The 23,066-nt window shown below is 32.8% G+C and overlaps 1 protein-coding gene across 3 annotated transcripts in view; it reads left to right on the plus strand.

Moving 5' to 3' along the window:
- Nucleotides 1–22,841, plus strand: part of Unc-13-4a (BAI1 associated protein 3) — a 75,323-nt gene extending 52,482 nt beyond the window's left edge. The window contains exons 4-27 of one of the 3 annotated variants that reach the window (XM_071779875.1): nucleotides 4,893–5,064; nucleotides 7,106–7,273; nucleotides 7,408–7,474; nucleotides 7,862–8,051; nucleotides 9,976–10,119; nucleotides 10,242–10,286; nucleotides 10,452–10,608; nucleotides 10,957–11,160; nucleotides 11,550–11,708; nucleotides 11,803–11,972; nucleotides 12,154–12,261; nucleotides 12,508–12,657; nucleotides 12,941–12,992; nucleotides 13,714–13,755; nucleotides 17,214–17,359; nucleotides 17,729–17,945; nucleotides 18,062–18,136; nucleotides 18,310–18,423; nucleotides 19,090–19,305; nucleotides 19,855–20,070; nucleotides 20,231–20,425; nucleotides 20,697–20,941; nucleotides 21,196–21,404; nucleotides 21,759–22,841. In XM_071779875.1, coding sequence (XP_071635976.1) covers nucleotides 4,893–5,064; nucleotides 7,106–7,273; nucleotides 7,408–7,474; nucleotides 7,862–8,051; nucleotides 9,976–10,119; nucleotides 10,242–10,286; nucleotides 10,452–10,608; nucleotides 10,957–11,160; nucleotides 11,550–11,708; nucleotides 11,803–11,972; nucleotides 12,154–12,261; nucleotides 12,508–12,657; nucleotides 12,941–12,992; nucleotides 13,714–13,755; nucleotides 17,214–17,359; nucleotides 17,729–17,945; nucleotides 18,062–18,136; nucleotides 18,310–18,423; nucleotides 19,090–19,305; nucleotides 19,855–20,070; nucleotides 20,231–20,425; nucleotides 20,697–20,941; nucleotides 21,196–21,404; nucleotides 21,759–21,853 — 3,556 coding nt within the window. In that variant the 3' untranslated portion in view covers nucleotides 21,854–22,841. The remainder of the gene's footprint in view (nucleotides 1–4,892; nucleotides 5,065–7,105; nucleotides 7,274–7,407; nucleotides 7,475–7,861; nucleotides 8,052–9,975; nucleotides 10,120–10,241; nucleotides 10,287–10,451; nucleotides 10,609–10,956; nucleotides 11,161–11,549; nucleotides 11,709–11,802; nucleotides 11,973–12,153; nucleotides 12,262–12,507; nucleotides 12,658–12,940; nucleotides 12,993–13,713; nucleotides 13,756–17,213; nucleotides 17,360–17,728; nucleotides 17,946–18,061; nucleotides 18,137–18,309; nucleotides 18,424–19,089; nucleotides 19,306–19,854; nucleotides 20,071–20,230; nucleotides 20,426–20,696; nucleotides 20,942–21,195; nucleotides 21,405–21,758) is intronic. The other 2 variants (XM_071779876.1, XM_071779877.1) reach the window with 2 other exon arrangements.
- The last annotated feature ends 225 nt before the right edge of the window (nucleotides 22,842–23,066 follow it).

The raw sequence follows: 23,066 nt of genomic DNA on the forward strand, positions 1-23,066 counted from the left end.
CAATTTACTCCCGCAAATCCTAAGATTTGAATAAAAACGAACCAACGATAAAGATACCGAGGAACAACGCATTTTGTTTGAGCGTACGATTATGAGGCTTTATCCTTGAGAGAATCCCTGTAGAGAGAGAGAGAGAGAGAGAGAGAGAGAGAGGGTGTGAAATATTCACGCTCTCTTAAGAGGTGAATCCTGAGGGATAGAAGATCTTTCCTAAGCGGACTATTTCAACGCCTTACGATATCAAGCAGATATTCTGCTATCGTAGTGCCATGCTTTCGCGTGGATTCATTATAAGAAAATCCTGACTTAAGTATAATAGAGGTGCTAAGATGAAAGAGAATACAGCTTCAAAATTAATGCTTTCGCTTAATGCACATATTTAAATAAATATCCTTTTTAAGTGTACTTTTTTCGTATAAATGGATATTATAAGGACAAGTTAATCTACGTATGCAAATTAATCTACATTGATAAATTATAAAATGTATTTTAAACACTGATTGATTTTAATTTTATGCACTTATATTAATTTAAAAATTTGAGATATTTGTGCTTTGTGCTATTTATATTTATCAATTTAACACTTGCTAAAAAGTACATAATTTACGTATTAAGTATGTAATCAATTTATTAATTTCTTATATTGTATAATCTGTCTTAACTAATTTTAAAAAATATCAACTTACTAACATACATTTTGAAAAGTTTTTATTTTAAGTTTATAGTTTATATATATATTTGCGAAATTATTAGCTATTTATAAGATTATACTTAACATAGTATATGTATGATGAACCGGGTCACATGTGACTACTTTATTGCTCTCGGGACCAGTAAATTATAGCTGATGATATACAGAAATGTTCGTGCAATCTATTTTATTTTAAATATAGCATCCCGTGTGCTGTTAAGAATCTTATCGTTTCAGTTTCAGCCTTCTTATCGCCGCGTAGTTGACCTCAAGAAAACGACAAAGGAACGTAATTTTACAACAGGCAACGAAGAGAAATTATTAAATAACAATTAAACAAGTAACGAGTCGGTAATCAGGTACAGTCTTGTTAATGTCATGAGACACGTCTAACTTACCGTACGATTTCTGATGTGAATTTATTTTGACGACAAAGAAAAAAAGAAGACGTGACAAAAACAAGTATCTGCATTAGCTGTTAAATAAAAGGTTCTAACACTCCAAATTGTCTTTTTTTTAACGATTTTTTTAGAGATTAAAGAAGTAGAAGAGATGAATAAAACTGGCAATTATATAGATATAATAATTATATAAATATTAATAAATTATAGATTATATTAATCTTTCTAGAAATAAAAAAGAACAAAAATATAAAATTTAACAATAAATAAATATAGAGGTTCAGAAAAATATAATAATAGAAAATTAGGAAAATTGCTTACATTTCCTTCCTAATTGAAGGATTGTAATTTATAAAACGGGTCTTTGAAAGTTGAGTGCTGAGGAAGTCCGAAAGACGGGAAGTCGACGCTGATCAAATTACAATTCACAGCGTGGCGAACATGCACTCGACGTTAGAATGACGATGAGAAGAATGTCGTCGGTGCGCTTTCGGTTTCCATTACGAGGATGCCTACAGCTGGTTGTGTTCCTCCGCAGCATTTTTTTCCTCCTCGAACAACTCTTTTCACGTCCGTTTACCCGGTCTCTTGTAAAAACCCACGTTGACAGCATTATTGTCTCTTTCCGGCGACATGCCTTTGCGCCCCCGATTTAGCTACCGCACCCGCCACTTTACCTTGACCTTATATTTCTGACGGCAAAAGAAATTCAAAGAAAGAAAATTTACAAAGGCTGCAAAAACACAAGTTTCATGTAGAACAAATAGAGATGTTAATCACATGGCAGTCGATGTTAATCCATATTAGAGATGATTAATCATTTATGTATATATACATCTCTCTCAATTACATTATAGATACATCACTCCTATTGAAAGATTGTCATGATGTCGAGGTGTCAATTAGAATTATCGAATATTGGAAACAAAAGGAAGCAATGAAACATGAGATTATCACTTGATACCAACTAAACTTTGCTCTAATATAAATTTAATATTTATAAAGTTAGTTTAGCGCTATATAAACCATTGTAGTTTTAAAATTGTTTATATAAATTATAATTGTTTATTTAATTGTTGCTGTAGAGAAGTCAATTGGAAGTAGTAACTTTATTTAATCCAAAGAAAATACAAAAACTAATGCAGTCTTTATTTAACTTTATTCTAAGATGAAGTTGTTATTACAGGATAAAGAGTAATTTTAATTTAAATTAAGTATTATATTGTATAAATATAAAATTTCAGGGAAATCCCACGCGGTTGCTTCCAATTAGTGGGAATCGAATAGGCATGCATTTATTGATGCGTACATTTGCTTACCGATTGAGATTACACGCACGTGTGACTTGTGAGAGAAATATTTGTAGAACTGAGAGTAATCGAATTATACTGGGCTTCACTCGCATGTACGAATTACGTAATCCTTCCTCACGTCTCGGCGTAATAATTACAGAAATGGAAATAAAATTGCATACTTTTTCACATCGTAATTAAGCCGCAATGCAGAGCGAGTCATCTAAATGCACCGCGGAATCACTTATTTAATTAAAAATTAAATTAACGAGAGAACCGGTCCATAACGTCGTCGCTTTTGATCATAAAGACATTATTAAAATGTAAAATACGAAAGTCGCTTCAGTTATTAATACGACGATTCACGAATTATGCGAGCCGTAAAAGTCAATGCCGTGCATTATGTAAATGACACACAGTTTCAGTTCTAAACTATACTTTATGCACGAAGTGTTTTTCATTATGGCTTTTCTCGCGTGCTATCTTGCAGATGGCAAATAAAGATTTTACAAGAATTTTTTACTCGATATCTTTACGATGATTTGAATTTCTTTTAGTACGGCAGAATCGAAAAACAAAATATATAAAAAATGTTTTATTGTTGTAAGCAAAGAGAAATTAAGGAGAAGGAAAATATGTTAAAATAAAAATTGTAACGTGCTCCAACGTTTCTAGACTGAATGTTTCTAGCAATCGTGTTATATTTTGTCTGAAGTAACAAATTATGCAGAGAGCCTGTTTGTTCTCTCCTCTACATCTTGCAAGACAGCGTGCGAGGAAGTCAGTAACAAAGCGCACTCCGTGTGTTGCAAGTTTAATTCGAGCGACCGTGCATCGAATGTTCCTTGCGACCTGCGATACCTATCGAGGCAACTAAGATCCTAAGATCCCTATCATCTTGGAACAATTATAGGTTTGCGCCATCACGTTGCTTAACAACCTCTCTCCGTTAGTGTCGTGTTTTCGTGGCTGCCCATCTTGATTCCAATAATCAAGCTCGCGTTAACGAGAAAAAACTATTTCTCGACAAAAAAGCCTTCTCGGAAAGACATGACTTGCTAGTAGCCAAAATGGCGTCAAAAGTTATTACACTATTTTTCTACCTAATCTTTGGAATATTATCGGAATATGTCAATGCTTATAAAATTATCGCTGATAAATATAGTATAATAATAAACATATGTGTAATATGTGTAATTTATTTAATAAATTATAAATAATAAGTCAATCTGTAAACAAGATTTACGTTTGAATTTTCATAATTTTGTTATAACAAATTACAATTTTATATTAAATTGAGACATTTGTTGTACATATATGAAAATTCATAAATTAGACAGAGAATAAATATTACTTACGATGAATGACAGATGATGAAATATAATCGGTGGATGAATAAATAGTTATATGAGATATCAAACTTAATATTAGAAAAAATCCTACATGCATGCTTGTTATTTTGCACTTAAACGTGCATACGTCGTGTTAAAATTCCAATGCACCAGAGAGAGAGAGAGAGAGAGAGAGAGAGAGAGAGAGAGAGAGAGAGAGAGAGAGCGCATCGATAGCGATCGATAGTTTCGCGAGATTGCGAAACTGGGTATACACTGTACACGCGACAGTGAAAAAATCACCAGGCTAATAAGCGACTGCACGAAGTACGGAAATACAGTTTTATTTACGAATGCAAATTGCACAATATGCATTGATAAATTACGATACTTTTTTCTCTTGATTTGCTTGCACTGAATAAAGCATACATACATTCAGCTGCCACAAATGCGTATGCAATGATAAAAGTAATTAGTTAATTAATAGCTCACTCTCAATAGTTATCTATCTATTTAGAAATATTCTTTATATAAATATATATATGGAGGGGTAAAAACCACAGTGGTGTAAGTCAAATTTTTAAAAATATTTTTTCGTGTGCATAGATACAATTTATATATTGTATAAATTGAATCTATGCACACGAGAAAAAATTTAAAAATATTTGACTTACACCACTATAACTTTTACCCCTCCATCTATATCTATATATATTGAATTAACCAATCAAAAACAAAATCAAATCTGAATTTGCTTATTGTTAGAGAAAAATTTCCACGTTTTTTAATATAAATACTACAAGTGCATTAAATGTATTAAGTGTATTAAAATAAGTGCATTAAATAAATACTACAAGTGCGTTTGCTTTATTAATATCTACTAATATTTAATATTATTAACATAAAGTTGATATTTAGGTTTATTTATCATTAAAATGTTTGTTTAAATATAAAGCCTCGTCATAGGTAATACATTTGGAAACATACACATTATTAATTACAATAGTAGTTTTATTACATAGTATTATATTTATTACAATATTACATAATTGAACATTTATTATGTACTTTTATTACACAACTTCTCTATTTGTTATAAAAAAAATCATTTTTATATTGCAACACAGTACAAGAACAAATTATTGATTTACTTAATTGAATCGTCTCTTAATTATAGTGTTCAAGAAACAGATGGATCCTTTTTCGAAAGTTTCACCGCGTTATCTTGGAAACAAGAGAATCGAAGACTCGTTGTTCGTCAGGAAGTGGAAGCAAGAGCGAAGGAACCGCCACCGCCGTCCAGAAATTCGAGTTTGACTTCGCAGCCATATCGGCTTAGCAAAAAAGAGGTAAAAGAGATCGTTTCGTCATATGCAACCATTTTTACTTATTTTCTACGTAGTACATACACAAGTTTTATTTATTTTATCAAAATTTTACGTAACTTTTTATTTTTTAAACCGTTTCTTCTGTTAATTTCTGCAAGCTATAATATTTTTTGTTTTTTAGTGTTTACTATTTTATAAATTCTGAATTTATAAAATAGTAAAATTTTTAACGTTGTTATTAAACAAGTGACGACCAATTTTTTACATTTTCGCGCTACGACTGAATCGCGTGCGGCTTACGCCGTTACATTTAACACACGTCACTCTAGTTGCAACGGGCCTTGCATGTGGACGAGTAGTTAAGTACGTCGGTTCCGTTTGAAGTATTATTCTAAGTAGATAAAGTCTGTCGAGCCGCGCGAGTCAGACGGGCGGGCTCGTTCGCCGATCGAACTAACAGGTAGAAAAACCCGTAATGGGAGTAGGTACGTCGTCATTTCGATTTACCGACTGTAATGCGCGGATGAATAAAGCCCGACTATTTCCAACTCGACGTTCCGATTTCAAATCTCGGAACTTCGATTTTAAATCCAATCGCTCTGTAATTCCTTAATCGTTACTTACTTAGTTGGCGTAACTACCTATTTAATAAAATTGATAGAAAATACGTTATCGAACGAAATTCAATTTGCATAGAGAGATTCTCGCATAGAGATATAATTATTAATTATATCTATGCAGAGAAATAATTATTAATTTAAATTTATACGGAGACGTAATATTAAGTGCAATGTTAAATACGAACAGTTTTCCATGTTAATAAAGATTATTTGATAGTTACACGAAAACTTGTCTCTTTATCGCGCTCCGAAAATATATAAATTCTAATAAGTTCTAAATATTATATATATTTGTAAATGTACGGATCTATGGATCCTTATGAATTTATAGATCTATATGTTTCCGGATTTGTGAATTGGTTACAAATTTAGCCGTTGTAAACTTATGTATCCGTTATCTTCAGTGAAATATGTGTATTTCTCTCCCGGCGGGTCGCTAGATATCCGCACAATTTTTCGCACTATCGTGCTGCAAGCTCCCGACTCTCTCGTAAAATAAATATCCAAGCGGAAAAACACTTTTAAGTAAATAGCGTTTCCATGAGAGCTTGCGAGTTTTCGACGAAGTTCTCGTGTCAAGCTCTGCTCATCATTTTAACACACCCTTCTCTTCCGTTCTCTTTGGATACAATATTCCTGCCGTTTCCGACTCTTTTTAATTTTTATGTTTATTGTCTGTTCCACTTACGATGTAGCGTAAAGGTTGCTACGTATGCTTCAAAAGAGATTAATTAGCGAAAATCCGGTGTTGTCGCTTTTGTTAATAAGAAAGGAGAGGGAATATTCCTCGTGACACACACACATCGAGAAATGATATGGAACAGAAAATCTGTTCTATCAACATTATTGGGCTTTTTTGAAAGAATTATTTATAAACTATTTTTTGCTTCTCTAAATACTAATTAATTATAGTAAAAATGTGAATATAGAATAAAAATATATAATGTGAGTTTTACTGACAAACATATTTTCCAAAAATTTTTTATAGATCTATTTGTTAATATTTTCTTAAAAACTTAATAATTTTTTACTATCTTAACGAAGGGTGCATTTTTATTTCACTTTATCGAATTAAACGGCACGATATTGGACAAGTTACGAGAGCGCGATGCTTCTTGGGTGTATATCCTATCTCTTGTAAAATGAGTTTGTATTCTTCTTCGTATAATGAATATCATATTGCTTTAAATTCCTGCAAAAAGGAGCAGAGAAACACGATCATTTAACTAGACAAAGGAAATCTTTAATCGTCTTCACAAACACAATTTTTTATATATTAATTATTTCTGAAAGAACTTACAGCATTTTGATATTGTTTAACATTATTGTTTTTCATAATTTTGCTAGATAAATTTCTTCTAATAATAGTAATTGTGCAATAAAATGGCAAAGCAATTTATTATCTGCGAAATATTACCAAAAAATTGGTATGTATTTTCTAGATGGAGCAATTGTACATAGAAGTTCTTTACACGATTGCTAACACTGTGGGCGCCAGTACAGGACAATACGCGCATTACAAGGAAGACTTGTATAGATACGCCCAAGAAGCCTTTGGAGTCCCGCAGGATCAGCATCGGCGATATCTCAATATTGCCTCGGAAGAAAAGGTATATTCGTTTATTAACTTTCTTCTTAAACACTGCGATATTGCCAACTGCTCTTCCACAAAAATGTATCGTCGAAGTACCATTATTTGTGCCGCAGTAAAATTAGATGAAATAAAACTTTTTAACTGTTGCAGCCACCTATTGTCGTGCTAAGCGTGGTGGTGATCGAAGCCGATGGACTCGAGGCAAAGGACGTCAACGGTAGGTTCAGTCAATTCTGTTGCATTCCGAGCTGCGATTAACTTTCGAGTTACACGCGAGTGAAAATACTGACTTTCCTCTCGGAACTATTAAGCTCGGCAGCAAACAAATAACGAAACCATATTCCATGGTTAGCTTAAAGACGTTAGAACTATACCCTAATAAAATTTTAACTCAGCTAAAACTTAGTTCTATACGAAAAAATTTAAACGCTACAGTAAAAATTGCCTCCACTCGGTATTGTTGTTGCGAGAAGATACACATTTGCTACAAAATTTACGATTAAAATATTAATCAGAAAATATCGCGGAATATAATTGGCAGAATAAATCACGTACAGACTGCACAAAGCTCTTTTTACTGAAAGAGTATTATCATGCTCTTTAGGATTCAGCGATCCTTACTGCATGCTGGGAATACAACCCGGCAACGCAGGTGCACCATTAAGCCCACAAACGAATTTATCGGCGCATTCGCCGCATACACCCCCGGCATCCCCGAGGCAAGCAATTCGCGCCCTTTCTGACGGCGGTGAGATCGAAAACTCCCATCATGAGAAACTTCGAAAGCATCACAGGTAAGTTGACGTGTGAAAGTACACGGAAGAAATGATTAATGAAATCCTCGTGCCGTATAAATACGAGAATACGTAAACGTTTTGTAAAAATGCTGTTATAATTTCTGCAGTTTTTGTTTGGCAATTAATTATTATAATAAGAAATACTAGATGATGTGAGCAAATCTTGTCACATCTAGTTTAGGATTATCCAGGAGATTTTTAATCTATAGTCTCTGGTGACAGATATTGTGTTAATCGTTCGAAATAAAATTACTGCCCACGGCTATGGAAGTTCTATTTTTTATTTCTCGTAAATATGTCAATACTGTAGACGTAGAATTGAACTTTCCCCTTTGATTCGAATTATCTTCTGCTCTGAGAAATCGTTATGTATGTTATTGGTCGATATTAATGATTGATATTAATGATGCGATTGTCGAAATGCTCTCTCGAAAATATCGTTTATTATAAAAAAATTGCGCCATATCTAACGTTATCAGCGGTATGATAAATTGATGGCATGCAACTGAAGATAAATGTACACTCGAAAATAGAAATTAATATCATAGAAAGTAATGCTCAACTGAAAGGCTGAATCGCTTACAATAAGTCAATTAAGAAATATTGCTTCATGATTTCTTATAATTCCGTAAAACCTTGAATTTTTTTAATATCTATTATTAAAAAATAGATAATGTGTCTGTGTAACGATATTTTTATACTTAAGAGATTGTGCTTGAAACGATTTTATTCAGTCTCTAACTTTTAAAAAAGAATCTGTGAGTTTGCGAATTATATCTGTGCGAACATATGGATCTATAGATACGCTATATGTTGGTATCGTTATAAATTTATGCATAAATATGAATCTTACATAGATTAATAGTATCATCGCGCGGTGTTCTAGATTTATGCATCTTCTGACAAAGAACGTCTAAAGCACTGTAATCGTTACTATATTTTTGGAATGACAGAAGATTACGGCTAAGAAATCAGGACATGCTAATCTAGAATATTACAAATCCGCGATGACATGTTGCATTTACCATACTCTAACTCCGACGACATTTGCGACAATACGACGCGATGTACAATGGACACACGCCGGATACAGCAAGTTCTGCGAGCGGGTGAGCATCGTTCTCCGGATGGAGAACGGGCAAGAGCATTGAGAGAGCAAGCCCATTTTGCTGTGTATCTTCCCATATTGTTCCGTTCGCCACCTGGTGGCATAAGTAAAGTGATTAATGCAGCGGCAACGAGAGCGAACAGTGCGTCACCAGCTGCAACGAGACGCGCGACGTCTATACGAGGTGTCGTACGCTATGTATGCCCTTCGTTAACCGCGTGAAATTCCATCCGGATTCTGCGAGAGCGGATGTAATGCTGCACATTGGCATAGAAGATCTGGAAGCCTTGTGAGGAAAACTTGAGACTCTATAATCTCCTAACAGCAACACAATTTGCTAATTAGCAACAAAATTCCAATTTCCAAGATTATTGTGTTACAATGCGGATGTGGATAAAATAGATTCGTGTACTCTGCAATTGATACAAGACAACTGTAAAATAATTCCAATGTAGTTTAAAGTTTATTTTATAAGAAAGAAAGATTTATAGAAAGTGCGAAGCTATCTTCGAAAGAAATTGTGCCATAAATCCGCTCAGAATATAAACTTTAAAGACGCAGATATTAGATTATAAGGTTGTATTATAACATTTATTTCGTTTAAGTTTTTTTTTTATTTACTACCGTTAATTATATAGTACTAGGTCTCTAGAGACTTTCGTCTCTATAGACGGAAGAGGTAAGTTTGCTGAAAAAGTGAAACAACAAAATTTAGTGATCGGAGATTATTAAATGATTGGATGTTAGAACGAATTGTTGGAATGTTGGCAATCACGTTACTAAATTGTTATTAAATTGTTCATTCAAAATCAGTTTCAGGCTTTCATTTAAGCGCAAGGAGCACAGCAGGCGGGAACACCGCGAGTCTCTGAGCGGTGCTCTACCCGCGAAGTTTATACGAGCTACCTCGGTGAAGCCGCATACTTTGAGTCCGCGTTGGAACGAGAAGTTCCGTTTGTAAGCGAAAACTTTGGGGCCTAATCCCCTTGTAATTGGCTCTCGCAATGGCGATCCTTTATTAATTTAACTATTGCAAATCCGTGTACTCGTGCATAACCGTACACCGATTCCTGTTTCAGCGACATTGACGACGTCAACACGGACATTCTCCATTTGGACATATGGTGAGTTTGCGTATAATAACTTTCTTTTAGATTACCGATATAATATCTTGAAAATTGTACAAAGTTTATAATAATTGCAAGGAGATGATTGAAATTTCTATGTGAATATGTGATGTTTTCCCAAAATCGAACCAAGCTTTGCGAGACTTGCACTGATGATTTCAGGGACCATGATGACGAGTCTTCGGTGTTTGACGCGGTTATCAAACTCAACGAAGTACGAGGTGTCAAAGGGCTCGGGCGATTTTTCAAGCAAATCGCGCAAAGTGCTAGATCCGGTAGTCAGGATGACTTCCTAGGTTGTGTAAACATCCCTCTAGTGGTAATTGTTTCATTTACAATGGATTTATTATTGAACTAGCTTAATACTCTGTAAATGCAATAGAAATCTCTAGTATGTTGATTAATTTGAAAAAAATAATGAACTCTTTAAATAATATTTAAAATCTAAAAACTGGCTGAAGATGTTTATTAAGTTTTTAACATCATCTTGAAAAGATCTTGATGGTTTTGAACCAACATTTATTTGTTTCAAATGATTGTATAGAATCTGTTTTGAGTTATATATTTTAATCTGAATAATATAATAATTACTATTTGGTGACAAGAGAATTGTGCGTTGAAAATAAAATTCTAGAATATTGTTTAATAACATATTATCTTTCTGTAGGAGATTCCGAGCACTGGAGTGGATCAATGGTATAAACTTGAAGCGCGGACACAAAGGAGTAACATTCAGGGTAGAATCCGTCTGAAATTATGGCTGTCTACAAGAGAGGACCGCGGAACGTCAGAAGAGGATAATTGGGGCGAGCTGAGGCAACAGGAAAGGCTGTATACAATTTTCCTTAATCATGAAATGAACAAACAAGGGGTACGCATAACCTTCATAACATTTAATGAAACCCACGTTAGACTCAACGCAAAAGATGTTACATCATATATTGAACACAGTAGCAACGTAAATTTGCCTATAGTATGGTATAGTGCATTTATTAGATATACAATACAAAATTATGTGTTGCATGTTACATAATGCATGTTGTTATAAAATTTTAAACTGCTATCATAAAGTGTTTCTTAAAAAAAAAAAAAAAGAAATAAATAGATAAGTTTGTAAATTTTATATTTTCTCTCGATATTCAAAATGTAAAATTATAGTGACACGTGCATAAAAATTATGAAGCGTTTTACAATGTATTGATTATCTCTCTAGGAATCACTAATCAGACATGTGACTTTATACGTACTTGCGGTTTTCAGGAAGACTTTATTGGAGAACTGTCGCAAACCGCGCTGACAATCTTACATCAACACGCGGTGCAAGGTGATGTCACCGAGTTGCAGCAGGCTTTGATAAGATGGGTGGCAAGTTCCCGGCAGCCCGCCGTCGACCCACGGATGCTTCATCGTCTTCTGCAGGTAACTTTAGTCATCGGAGCAACTTACATTTTGCCATCTTACACTGATGAAACTATTAAATAACAATTATAAACTTAAACTATTTCAAACTTAGGAACTTGACAATCGATGGCATACTGAAACTCTGTCGCGCGACGCAGAACAGTGTCTAGCGGATTCCTTCAATGATTTCTTGGAAGTGTCTTTGAAAAAAGTTGGGCAACATCGGGTACTGTATCCACCTCTGTATAGGCCGACTATATCGAAGCTGGATTATTTACTTAGGTATTTTTATTAAAATAAAATAGTTTGTTATACATATATATAATTGTAAACTTTACAATTTGTAAACAATAAAAACTTAATTATGATAAATTAGATGAATAAATATAAAGGTTTTGTGTAACTTTAAAATTTAATTAACATATAAAATTATATTATACGATAACAATTAATGTTACTGCAGATGTTTGGGGCTTCTCTCAAATATGAAGGCTTTCCGAACTTGCTGTCCTTTTAACAAGGAAATTCGTGGTGAAATTATTACCGCTCTTAGAAAAGGAACTCTGGAATGGTAAGTAGAGGTGTTTTGTAATAAACCAATAAAATATCTTTTCAAATAAAATTTATTTTTTATTTTGTTTTCTTATATATATATGCAAACATTTTTATTTGTAAATTAATTATACATATTAAAATAATTATGGCAAAAAGATAATAATAATAGAATTATAAAAGAGTAAAACTCGAAAGCAATATGAGGCCAATCGATATATAAACATAATGCAACTTTTATTTAAGCTTAATTTTAATTTTGCAGGTACGAAGATACCAGACAACAGACAATGTGCTATGATCAAGAACCTGATCAAGACATCGATCGAGTTTTACAAGATTTTACGAACTTAGTAACTGCATTACTAGTCGATCTAGAACAGGGGCTTTTATATTACAATTGTCTCTTTGAAGGGTAAGTCTTTCTGAAATCTGCTTTAGTAGGCAACATAAAGATATATATAAGAAAGAGTATAAGAAATAATCAATGCAAGGAATTTTCTCTATCAGTAAATATAAAAGTACTAAATCGCTTAGTCATTTTGTCTATTTTAATTTATATCTTTGGTAATATATGTATTTAGCAATGTTTTGTAATTAACAATGTTTTCTCAGAGTTCGCAGTGCTTAGGAAATATATTATCTTGATATAACAAAAGATCTGCCGAATCGTAACACATTAATCCTATATGTTTCAGCACGAATGGTGTGCCATATTTCTCAGCGGTTTACAAGCAACTGGAAAAACTGGTAAGAATGCAAATGACAGAGACGTTTCTCGTGAATAAATTATTAAAAAATATTTATATAAATAGATTTTTACTTGTGATTTTGCAACAATATCGCGTCAAAGACACACTGTCACATAACACATCATTATTTTTTATTCACTGTGTCGTCGAGCTGGATGTGCTATGTTTGGCTTAAACGCTTTATTCGAGACGTCGATCGTGCTTGCGAATACAAAAAGATCTCATGGTGAAAAGAAGATTATTTTAATTATTCTTTTCCAAGCTATACAATCAAATTTAAGAAACACTGATTAGAATGTGTTCAAGAGAAATTCAACCGAATTTCTGGTTTTAAGCTACTGTATTGAATTGGACAAAATATATCAAAATTATTAGAAATAAATTCGGTCGACGTTTTTGCATTGAGATGACAATACATATTATTGTTTATATATAGAGTGTCCCAAATTTACGATATATTGCTTTACGGGGATATGAATGGCGATTAAAGACTAAGTATGTGTTAGATTGTAATATGTACAAAATAACGAGCATAATTGAAGGGAAATAAAAGTAAGTTGTAAAATAATTACAATTATGGTAAGGTCGCATCGGACACGCTGTAAATAAACAAGTCGCAGTGACCTGAAGGGGCCAGGTTGGGTGAAAAGCGTGACGACAAATTATAAATGTCCATCAGGTCAGCGCGATTTTACTGTACACGAGATGTTTGTCCATAGCTGGCGGAACACGTGGCGAAACACATGGAGAACACTTCCGAGGTACTTTTTTTCATCGCCACCACAAAATATTAAACTTTCTTTCTCTTTCTCTCCTGTTATTTCTCTTTTTTACTCTTGTCTCTATAGTTCTCTATCTCTCTCTTTCTCTCTCTTTCTTTCTATTACTTTGAATTTCCTGCATAATATAAACCTGTTGAAATCGTCGCATTTTTATCTGCATAGCCATTAAAAATATTTAAGTTAATTACTATATTAATAACAATGGCAAAAAGTCATTATATTAACTATAGAATTAATTACTGCGCATAGCGTAGTTGTATTATATAAAAAAATAAATAACAAATATGATTATATGAGTATGCAGTTAAAAAATAGACGTTATCAACCCAGTAATTATTGAAAATATTTTATTGTATGTATATACTATTATATATACATTAGTTTCGAGGCGATTAATCTCTGTTTTGATTGGCAATTTAAGCTCGCGACTTTATAGTATTTGAAATTCCATATAGTTTCTTTAACACGAGGACAGAGCACACATTTTCAACTTCTACACACATAAATACAAAAAAAAAAGAATACTCGCAAAATGCACAAAATGGGCAGTAGTGTACCGACTAAAATAATTCCAATTATTGTTACTATACTATACTTATACTACGAATATGGAAAATATATTTTGTAATGTTCTAATATTATTTCAAAAATCTATCTCATTAATTTTAGCATACGAATTATGACAAATACGCGCGTTCTAATATTATCTTATCATCAATGATACAGTAATTGGATTTATCTCTGGCTTTTTTTTTACGCAAGTTAGCTTCTAATTGAGTTATAAGCTCTCTTGATAGTATGGTAAAGAAAAACTATGACGCACCCTACTGCCTTATGCTATTTAGCATTTGCCAGTTCTTTACTTCCGACCGTTAGTGCATATTCCTCATGATACCCTCGAATCGCGTAGTTTTCGTGAGTAAAAATCGCAAATTGCATGCGCTCATCCGGATCGTTAGCAAAACACAGCTGCATTTGACGCGTACCGATTGCATGCGCTCGCCAATTCAGCAAATGACGCACCACTCATTTGCCTCTGTGCACTTACTTTTAGCCGCGGTACAGATATATTTCTCGTTACACATGATTGCCTGGTTACGCTTGATGAAATCAACACGTAATACATCGTTCCAGAAAGTAGGTTTGATGGTAATTATTGTTACTTAAAACTGTAGTTTTCCGAAATCACTCAAATTTGTACGTAGGTCATTTTAGCATTTGCAAAGTTTAAAGTATTTAAATACAAAGTAATTTGATTTTAACAATAAAATATGTTTGCTAGAAGTAAATAAATTTTTTAATATTATTGTATTATTTTTTGTGGTATTGCTCAAATATTGTTTATATCTTACTTGAAATTTATTATTAGGCAGGTCATCACGTATCAATTAGTTTGTCACATATTTGAATATGTTTTACATATCACGAGGAATACATTTGTACTTGCTGCTCACTGTTCAGCAAGAAATGAATAAACTAAAATAAATAGCAAATATATATTTCTAGGAAATTGTATACGTGTTTTTTGAGATAAATACTATATAAAACAATGATTAGATTTGTTAAACTATTTTTTATATTAATTATATTACTTAGTAGTACAATTTTATACACAACATATATTTTAAATTTAGGATATTTAATATAAATTCAGAACAATCAAATTAGAAATACCCATTTTAATATAATTTAATAAATAAGATTTATTTTTTAAATAATTTTTTTGCAAAAAATTAGTTTAAATGGAAAAGTACGTGAATAGAAATAAAAAAGAATTTATTATAGTCAATCTTAAATTTAAATAATTAAGAATTTATAACTATGGAATTCTTCTTAAAGTAATTTATTTTTTTTGCAACACGAACAAGAATATAAAAGACACATAATTTATCTTTTTTGCACTTTCAGGAATGCTCTCGCGCATCTTCGATTTCGACATCCGACGTCTCGCGAGTTCTGATTAAATTTCTTCCGTAGATGCCATAAAACTTCGGTTTCCTCACAAAAGTTTTGCGTAACTACTGGTGTAAACTTGACTTCTACCGCGAAAAATTTTAAGCAGAAAGCTCGATCGTAAGACGCATTTCTCATCGATTCCTTATCGATCCGACCGCATTTCTTTACATCGTCAAGAAATTCTATTACACCGAGTTAAAACGAATTTAATTAATCGTAGACTTTCACAAATTCTTAATAGAATCGCGTGTCTTTTCGCTTGTACATTTATTTCACTAGATAAACGCGCTAATTATCTGGAAATTGATTATGAAAACCCTCCCGGGCAATTTGTGTACAAATGTATCGCAAGGATGAACATATCTGAAACTTTCCGAACATAATGCTATCTTCAGCTATATAGTTCTCTAAGCAGTTTACCATAAAGGGCGTAAAGACGCTCGAAAAGTTTTGCAGTGCTGACCATCTTCTGCGTGTACAGACACAACTCCCGTTTATCCCTGTTAACTACATCGCCGGGACTAACATCCGGCATCTCTCTCGAGACCTTTTTTGAATATAAAGTCGCAGAGGATCGCACGTTAGCGTGTAACACGATTTTACCACAAACACGCGAAATTGAACTTTAATAGCTTTACATATAAATTTCGCCGAGAATGCAAATCCGCTAAGGCTTGCGGTGTCTGAACGTTGCATATATAATCCAACAAATTGTTGCGCCGAGTGAAGTATATGATACGACGTAGCGCATAAAATAGGCCTCAACGAAATTTAATTTTAAATGCATTTTCTATGCATTATATCAGGTTAAACATTTTTCGGCAAACAGATGCGATCTGTATAAGAAGATATGTTAATTTCTCTTTCTCTCACTATTATCTTGAATTATTGTATAAATATACTTATAATCCAATGATTAAAAAATATAACATAAAGAGCATAAGGATATTTAATTAATATCAAAACATTCAAAACAAAATGTTATTAGAATGTGAATAATTTATTGGAAAATATTATAGTTTGTCTTATCACTGTTGAATATATTTAAACGTAAAAATATGAAATAAAAATTAATATAAATTTGCAGTAAAATATTTATAACAAATAGAAATACTATTCTGTAAATTTGTTTCTTTGTAACTGACATTTAGACAAAATGTTGGATCGTGTATGAATTATTTTACAAGCAAATATGTACACAATATTTCACAAAGAGGCATGTATTAAACTCTTTCAGGGTTTTATTTCACTTTTTTAGTAAAAAAAAGTTTAGATTATAATGGCTATTTAATTAGTTAGTTGAGAAATTTGGCGAACTTTAACACAATGCTTCAAGAATATTGCGCCAAAAAGTAAAATAGCATTGTATAATAGTATAATAGCTTAAATAAAGTAATTATTAAAAGTAATATTTTCTCCGCTTGTGCGTCTGTCTGCACGATCGAACAGATCATGCTTAATTGGAACGATCACTTTTACAGATGCATAACGAGCTTGGCGCAAGGGTCACCACCGCCTGTCTGCAATTGCACGGTCAAAACAGAGATGAAGAATATGTTCTACCACCCGGTGCTGAGATAGGAACGCCGATATTCGAACTTTACCTGGCACTCCAAGACTTTGTAAAGTAAATATCTGTTATGCTTGCTAATTCTTATGTCGATAAGATCACCTTTTGAAATAGATGTTAGCATATGATTATCATAATAAAATTTTTATGACTTACAATGTTTCATTTTTATAACGTTAACACATAAATACATTTTGAATCATTTTGAACAACGCTTTTATTATGAAATTATTATAATTAAATACATATAAAAATAATATTTTTTAACATAATTTTTAATTTACACATTTTTACATACGTAAAAAAGCAACGTTATTTCTCGTTATTAATTATTTCTTGCATTTACACTGCATTTATTTTATATTAAGGAGAAGTGAAAAATATAGTATGTAACATTGTGGTTTTGTATAAAATTTGTTTTTCTAGTATGAAGGAGAATTTGCCGCAATCGGACCATAAAACTCTGGCAATCTGCAAATATTACGAGTGGTTTAGACCAGCTATCGACAAATGGCTGGATCTGGCGAAACTCAAGGCAATCCAAAGAGTGCGAAGAGCCGCGGAACTCGATCGGATCTGCGCCGGGGAATATTTCGTCAAACACTGCACGTCGGCAATCGACGCCACTGCGTGCTTTTATCAGGTTCTTTCATCAAATTTCTTTATTGTCCTTATTTATTTACATTACGAAATGATCACTGTAATAGTCATGATTCTGTTATTAAAAAAATTATAATTATATATTTTTTCTGATTATAGATTAAAGAATTCTGGAAAAAACTGGCATGGCCGGATCTAGTTGGATCTTATAACTTTGTATTGAAAGTTATCGATGTAAGTAATTTATAATTGTTTTTTTTTTTTTATGTGAAACTCCTTATTCGCAATGGTTCTCTTAATATAGAAATATACTAATAATGAAAAAGATATAAAATGTATTATTGTATATTTTAATGATGTTGTAATACCACTGCAATAACGTGATGTCAAACCGCTATTTGCTATAGGCGATATGCAGCTCCGCGGCTTATTACGCAGAGATAACACATCAGAAACTGGCGGATAGCGGATATTATGAAGAGCAAACACCATATAAGACCACAGATGAGGTAATCGCTCAGGTAGAGATTGCTTCGCTTTAGTACACAAACAGTAGTACACTTCCTGCTTCGCAAAGTAGTTTCGCTAAACTATGAGAATATGAGATATGCGATTACAACTTTGCACGACAAGCGGAGCATGATGCGACATGTAATGCAACTTCTACTAATCCATTGATTTATGTAAAAAGCAAATAGAAAAATGTATAATATGTTATAAACGGATATATAATATGGATATTAAAAATATAACTTTTATATACATATAAAGCAATCATATGTATGTATAGGTAAGGTAAGCTTCCAGCGCTTGACAGTATGGATATTGGATATCTCAAAGCATAATAAAATATACGAAAATATTATAAATAAAGAAATAATCAAAGCTTTCATAAATGAAGATTTATTTAAAAGGCATTGTTAAATATTTCGTCATGATCGTAATTTGATTCATAAATTATAAAATAATTAAGACATATATATGTTAAGAAATATATGGTATATTACTTTTATAATAAACTCTCTAAATTTATTATAAAGTTTTGGTACTTTCTTTTCATCTTCGATAATACTGCAAGACTTATGGCGATTGAAATGCCCTTTTGCGTCGCGTGAAGGAAATATGAGGGTACTGATAATTATTAATTCGACGCTCGACAATTAATTGATAATTTATTCCGTTTTCAGATGTGCATAGCTGTCAATGGTCTCGAATATGTGAGAAGATGGTTATTGGACCTAGGCGAGGAACTTCGCGTGGAACAGATTCTAACAGCTTTGGAGACTCAAGCGGGCGAATCCGTTCGAATACAATGGCGAAACACTATGATAACACCACTAGAACAAACCCCTGGACAAATGTTACTCTTCATAAATCAGATAATTTCGAGAATCGGAGCAAAGGTACTCTCAGATAAAATATTAATATAAATTTTAAAAAATCAAGATTGCTTGCTTAAGTTTAAATTGGATTTCTTAAGTAATCATGCAACTCATTTTATAATTTACAACCCTGTGTTATATATATTCTATATATAATTCCTTTACTATCGCAATCTCTAGATGAGTATCTCGCTGCTCTTTTCGAAAGGTCACCAAGTTAGCGCAACGTAATTTACATTCCAGTTTTAAAACGTCGCTGGCGCTTATTAGTTTGCAAGCATAATTACTGTCGCGATAATATCGCTGTAACTATTGGTAGCTATGTTAACAAACGCGTATTGAAAAGCTGCAAACTATAACTTTTATCCTAATCATACTGTAGTATACTATACTACACGCAACGAAAATATACCTATAATGGAAAATTTTCAAAGTACCTATCCAGGTAGCAAGTTGACTTTACTTACCGATATTTTGATGTTAAAATGACGACAAATAATGTTAGCTACCTGGACAATACATTTGTTCGCAATTATATAACAATAATTTTATTTTATCTGTTTTATATAGATGAGACCACCTCTGAAAAAGGCGATGTTTCATTTGGCTTGGTCTCCTGACAGTTTACCAACTACAGAAGCAATCACACCTCTAGTAGAATACCTGGATGTTCATCTAGTAGCACTTAACTCGGCTCTGCTAGCCGCAAATTTCAATCGCGTTCTGCAGGATATTTGGGAAGTGGTCCTTAGTGAATTAGCCAGTCAAATGGATGGAAATGCCGAAGTAATTATGCCTTTGTCTGATAAAATTATTATCCTTTATATGATAAAATAATTTTGACGATATTTGTATGTATTGTGACACATTTCTAACTCAGTACATTTGTAAGTAATCTAAATTACACAAACGACAAAATAATGACGAAAAATATTACTACTTGCAGGATAAACCAGTGATGTTTTACGAGAGATTGCACGAGGCGCTTGACTTATTAGTAAGATTTTTCAACGCTGACGATAAGGGCTTGCCTTTAGAAGTATTACGTCGTCAGAGTTTTATGAACGCGGAAGAGCGTCTTCAGTATCATAAAATGGACACGACTTTCTTGATCGATCGATATTATCAACAACGTCTTCTGGTATATAATATGCGACATCCAAATTAATTAGTCAACTAAGTATAATTATTTCTTTTATTTTAAATAGCAAATGGCAATATTTTGTACAAATATGTTTAAGAATATTCTTATCTTTAAAAATACCCTCTTTAATACTTCTTGCTATGCAAATATGTTGTATAGGAAAAATTGCCTTAAAATGTTTATATATGGCACAATGTTTAATTGCTGAATGTGTGTGTGCTATATCTCTAATTACAATATAATAATATATCTATGTGTTAATTTTTAGGACCAACTTAGCACAACTAGCTACGAATATGGAGTTCTAACAGTAAGAGCTTATTTGAATCACGATTCTCTTTGCATCGAGGTGATAAGTGCCAGAGATGTCATACCATTAGACCCGAATGGATTCAGCGATCCCTTCGTAATAATCGAATTATTACCACGACGAATGTTCGAGCATTGCGCCGAGCAACAAACTAATGTCAAAAAGAGAACTTTAAATCCCATGTTTGACGAGTGTTTTGAATTGTGAGTTTATTACATTTTGAGTTATAACAATATTTAATATCAATAATAGAACAAAAAGTATTCACACATATGTAAAAGTAATATCTTTAAGAAGTTTGTTATCTAATTTACTATTTGTTTTGCATGATGTAATAATATTTTAATTCTATTAAATTTATATTATAAGATAACATTATCTTGATTTAAATTTCAGATAACAATTGAAAAAATATATTTAGCTTCAATAAATATGTACACATATATACTTTTTTCAGTTCGGTGAGTGTGGAACAGTGTCGTGATCCTAATGCGATGGTTCTTTTTACGGTAATGGATCACGACGTTCTCACGGCGAACGATTTCGCAGGCGAGGCTTTCCTAGGACTCAGCACTATTCCTGGCGTCGCCGACACAAACACCAGCATAGACAATTTCCACGGCCTCAAACATCAGGATCTACCGCTTATGCACCAAAAAAATCGGCGTGAGTGAATTAATCAAATTTTATAAATGGAAAAGTTAATGAACATGAAGTCCACTTAAAATTTTAGAATAGAAGTAACACGTTACTAAATTTATAAGTCTAAGAATTGAAAACTTTTTCGCTCTGCATATAGATTTATGATAGGAAATTATGTAAATAAAGAATATTTTAAATTATAAATTTATCTTATTTTAAGATATTCCATTTTAAATCTTTTACGTGACTAGAAATTGAATAAATGTAGGTATTTAATATTACAATATCATCAATTTCTTCTTTATAAATAATCTTTACATTGTAACTTCTACATCGATGCTCATATCTCTTGCAAATTAAATATGCCTTTTGTTCTAGATCATCCAATTCTCCAAATATTGGAAACCCGAGTCGGCGACAAGATGGCTCTCGACTTTGTGAAGAAGCAGAAACAACGATTTGCCACGACGTAAGCGCATTACGTATTGAGAAAAGAGAAGGAAAAAACCATGGTGATTGCATCGCAATCGCTATCAAGACTTGTACACTAATCTTAAGAGTCAATGAAGAAAAACTGAGAAGAAAATAGAAGAGGAGAAAGTCCATCCCTGCGATATATCGTCGATTATCACTTTCTCTCTCTCTCTCACGCACTCTACCTTTCTGCCTATCTTTCTACCAGCCTTCATCCAAAGATTCGCCAGATCTATTTCAGTGTAAATCGTGTTGAATATAATCGGTGTTGGGTCAAAAAAAAAAGAGAAGAAAGAGAAAAAAGGGAAGGCGTGGTGAAAGAGGATCGAGAGAAATATATCAAAACTATTTTTGTGTCGAAGAAAAGATGTGTAGAGCAGAACGACGCAGCACACAGGAAACAGTAAAGCACATTGGTGTGACGTAGTTAAGGATAAATGTTTAAAAGCCGTCTCGTCAGGCTCGAAGCGACACCGGAGCGACCGTAAAGTTCTTTATCTTACATTTTTTATACAGGGTGGTCTAAATATTTAAATTCTTGCGCGCGTGAGTTTAAGGATCCTAGCAAAAAGACACGAGTGTTCACGTTTTCGGATAAACTAAAAAGACGAGACTTCCCTTCGCGGTCGCGCGACCTGGTTTTCGTGTGTCGAGTATCAATTGTGAATAGAGATCGGGGTTTCCATGATAAAAATATAAATATATGCGATATACATGATGACTTTCTTTAAATCGAATTATTTTCACAGCTTCCATAAAAGAGAAAGTCATCGAGGCTGCTCATGGAAACTTCCGCCTTGATTACGTAGAATTGATTCACGATAAAATTGGGAGGAAAATACAAGTCTCTTTACTATCCCCTTAAAAATTTCCATTTTTTATAAAAATTATGTAAAATGGTTAAGTTTAGAAATTTCTTTTTCCTTCGGGCAATGCAAAACACACAACGAATTTTAATATTAATAACTAACTTAGATATCAATTACAGTAATCAATTGTTGATCAGAAATAAAATATACCATTAATGCATACATAAAATCAGAAGCGTGTCGAGTATTAATACTGTTTTCTCAAAAATTATTTTTAACCGCATATTTTTCAATCAAGTTAAAAATCAAATTGTTCTAATACATTTCTAATAATCCAAGTAAAATGCTTTTCCTCCCCGAAGGGCAGCCGCGCCGCTTCAGCGTCGCTTCGACGGTGCGAATC

This window comes from Temnothorax longispinosus, chromosome 5 (genome assembly GCF_030848805.1).
Source record: "Temnothorax longispinosus isolate EJ_2023e chromosome 5, Tlon_JGU_v1, whole genome shotgun sequence".
Lineage (NCBI taxonomy): Eukaryota > Metazoa > Arthropoda > Insecta > Hymenoptera > Formicidae > Temnothorax > Temnothorax longispinosus.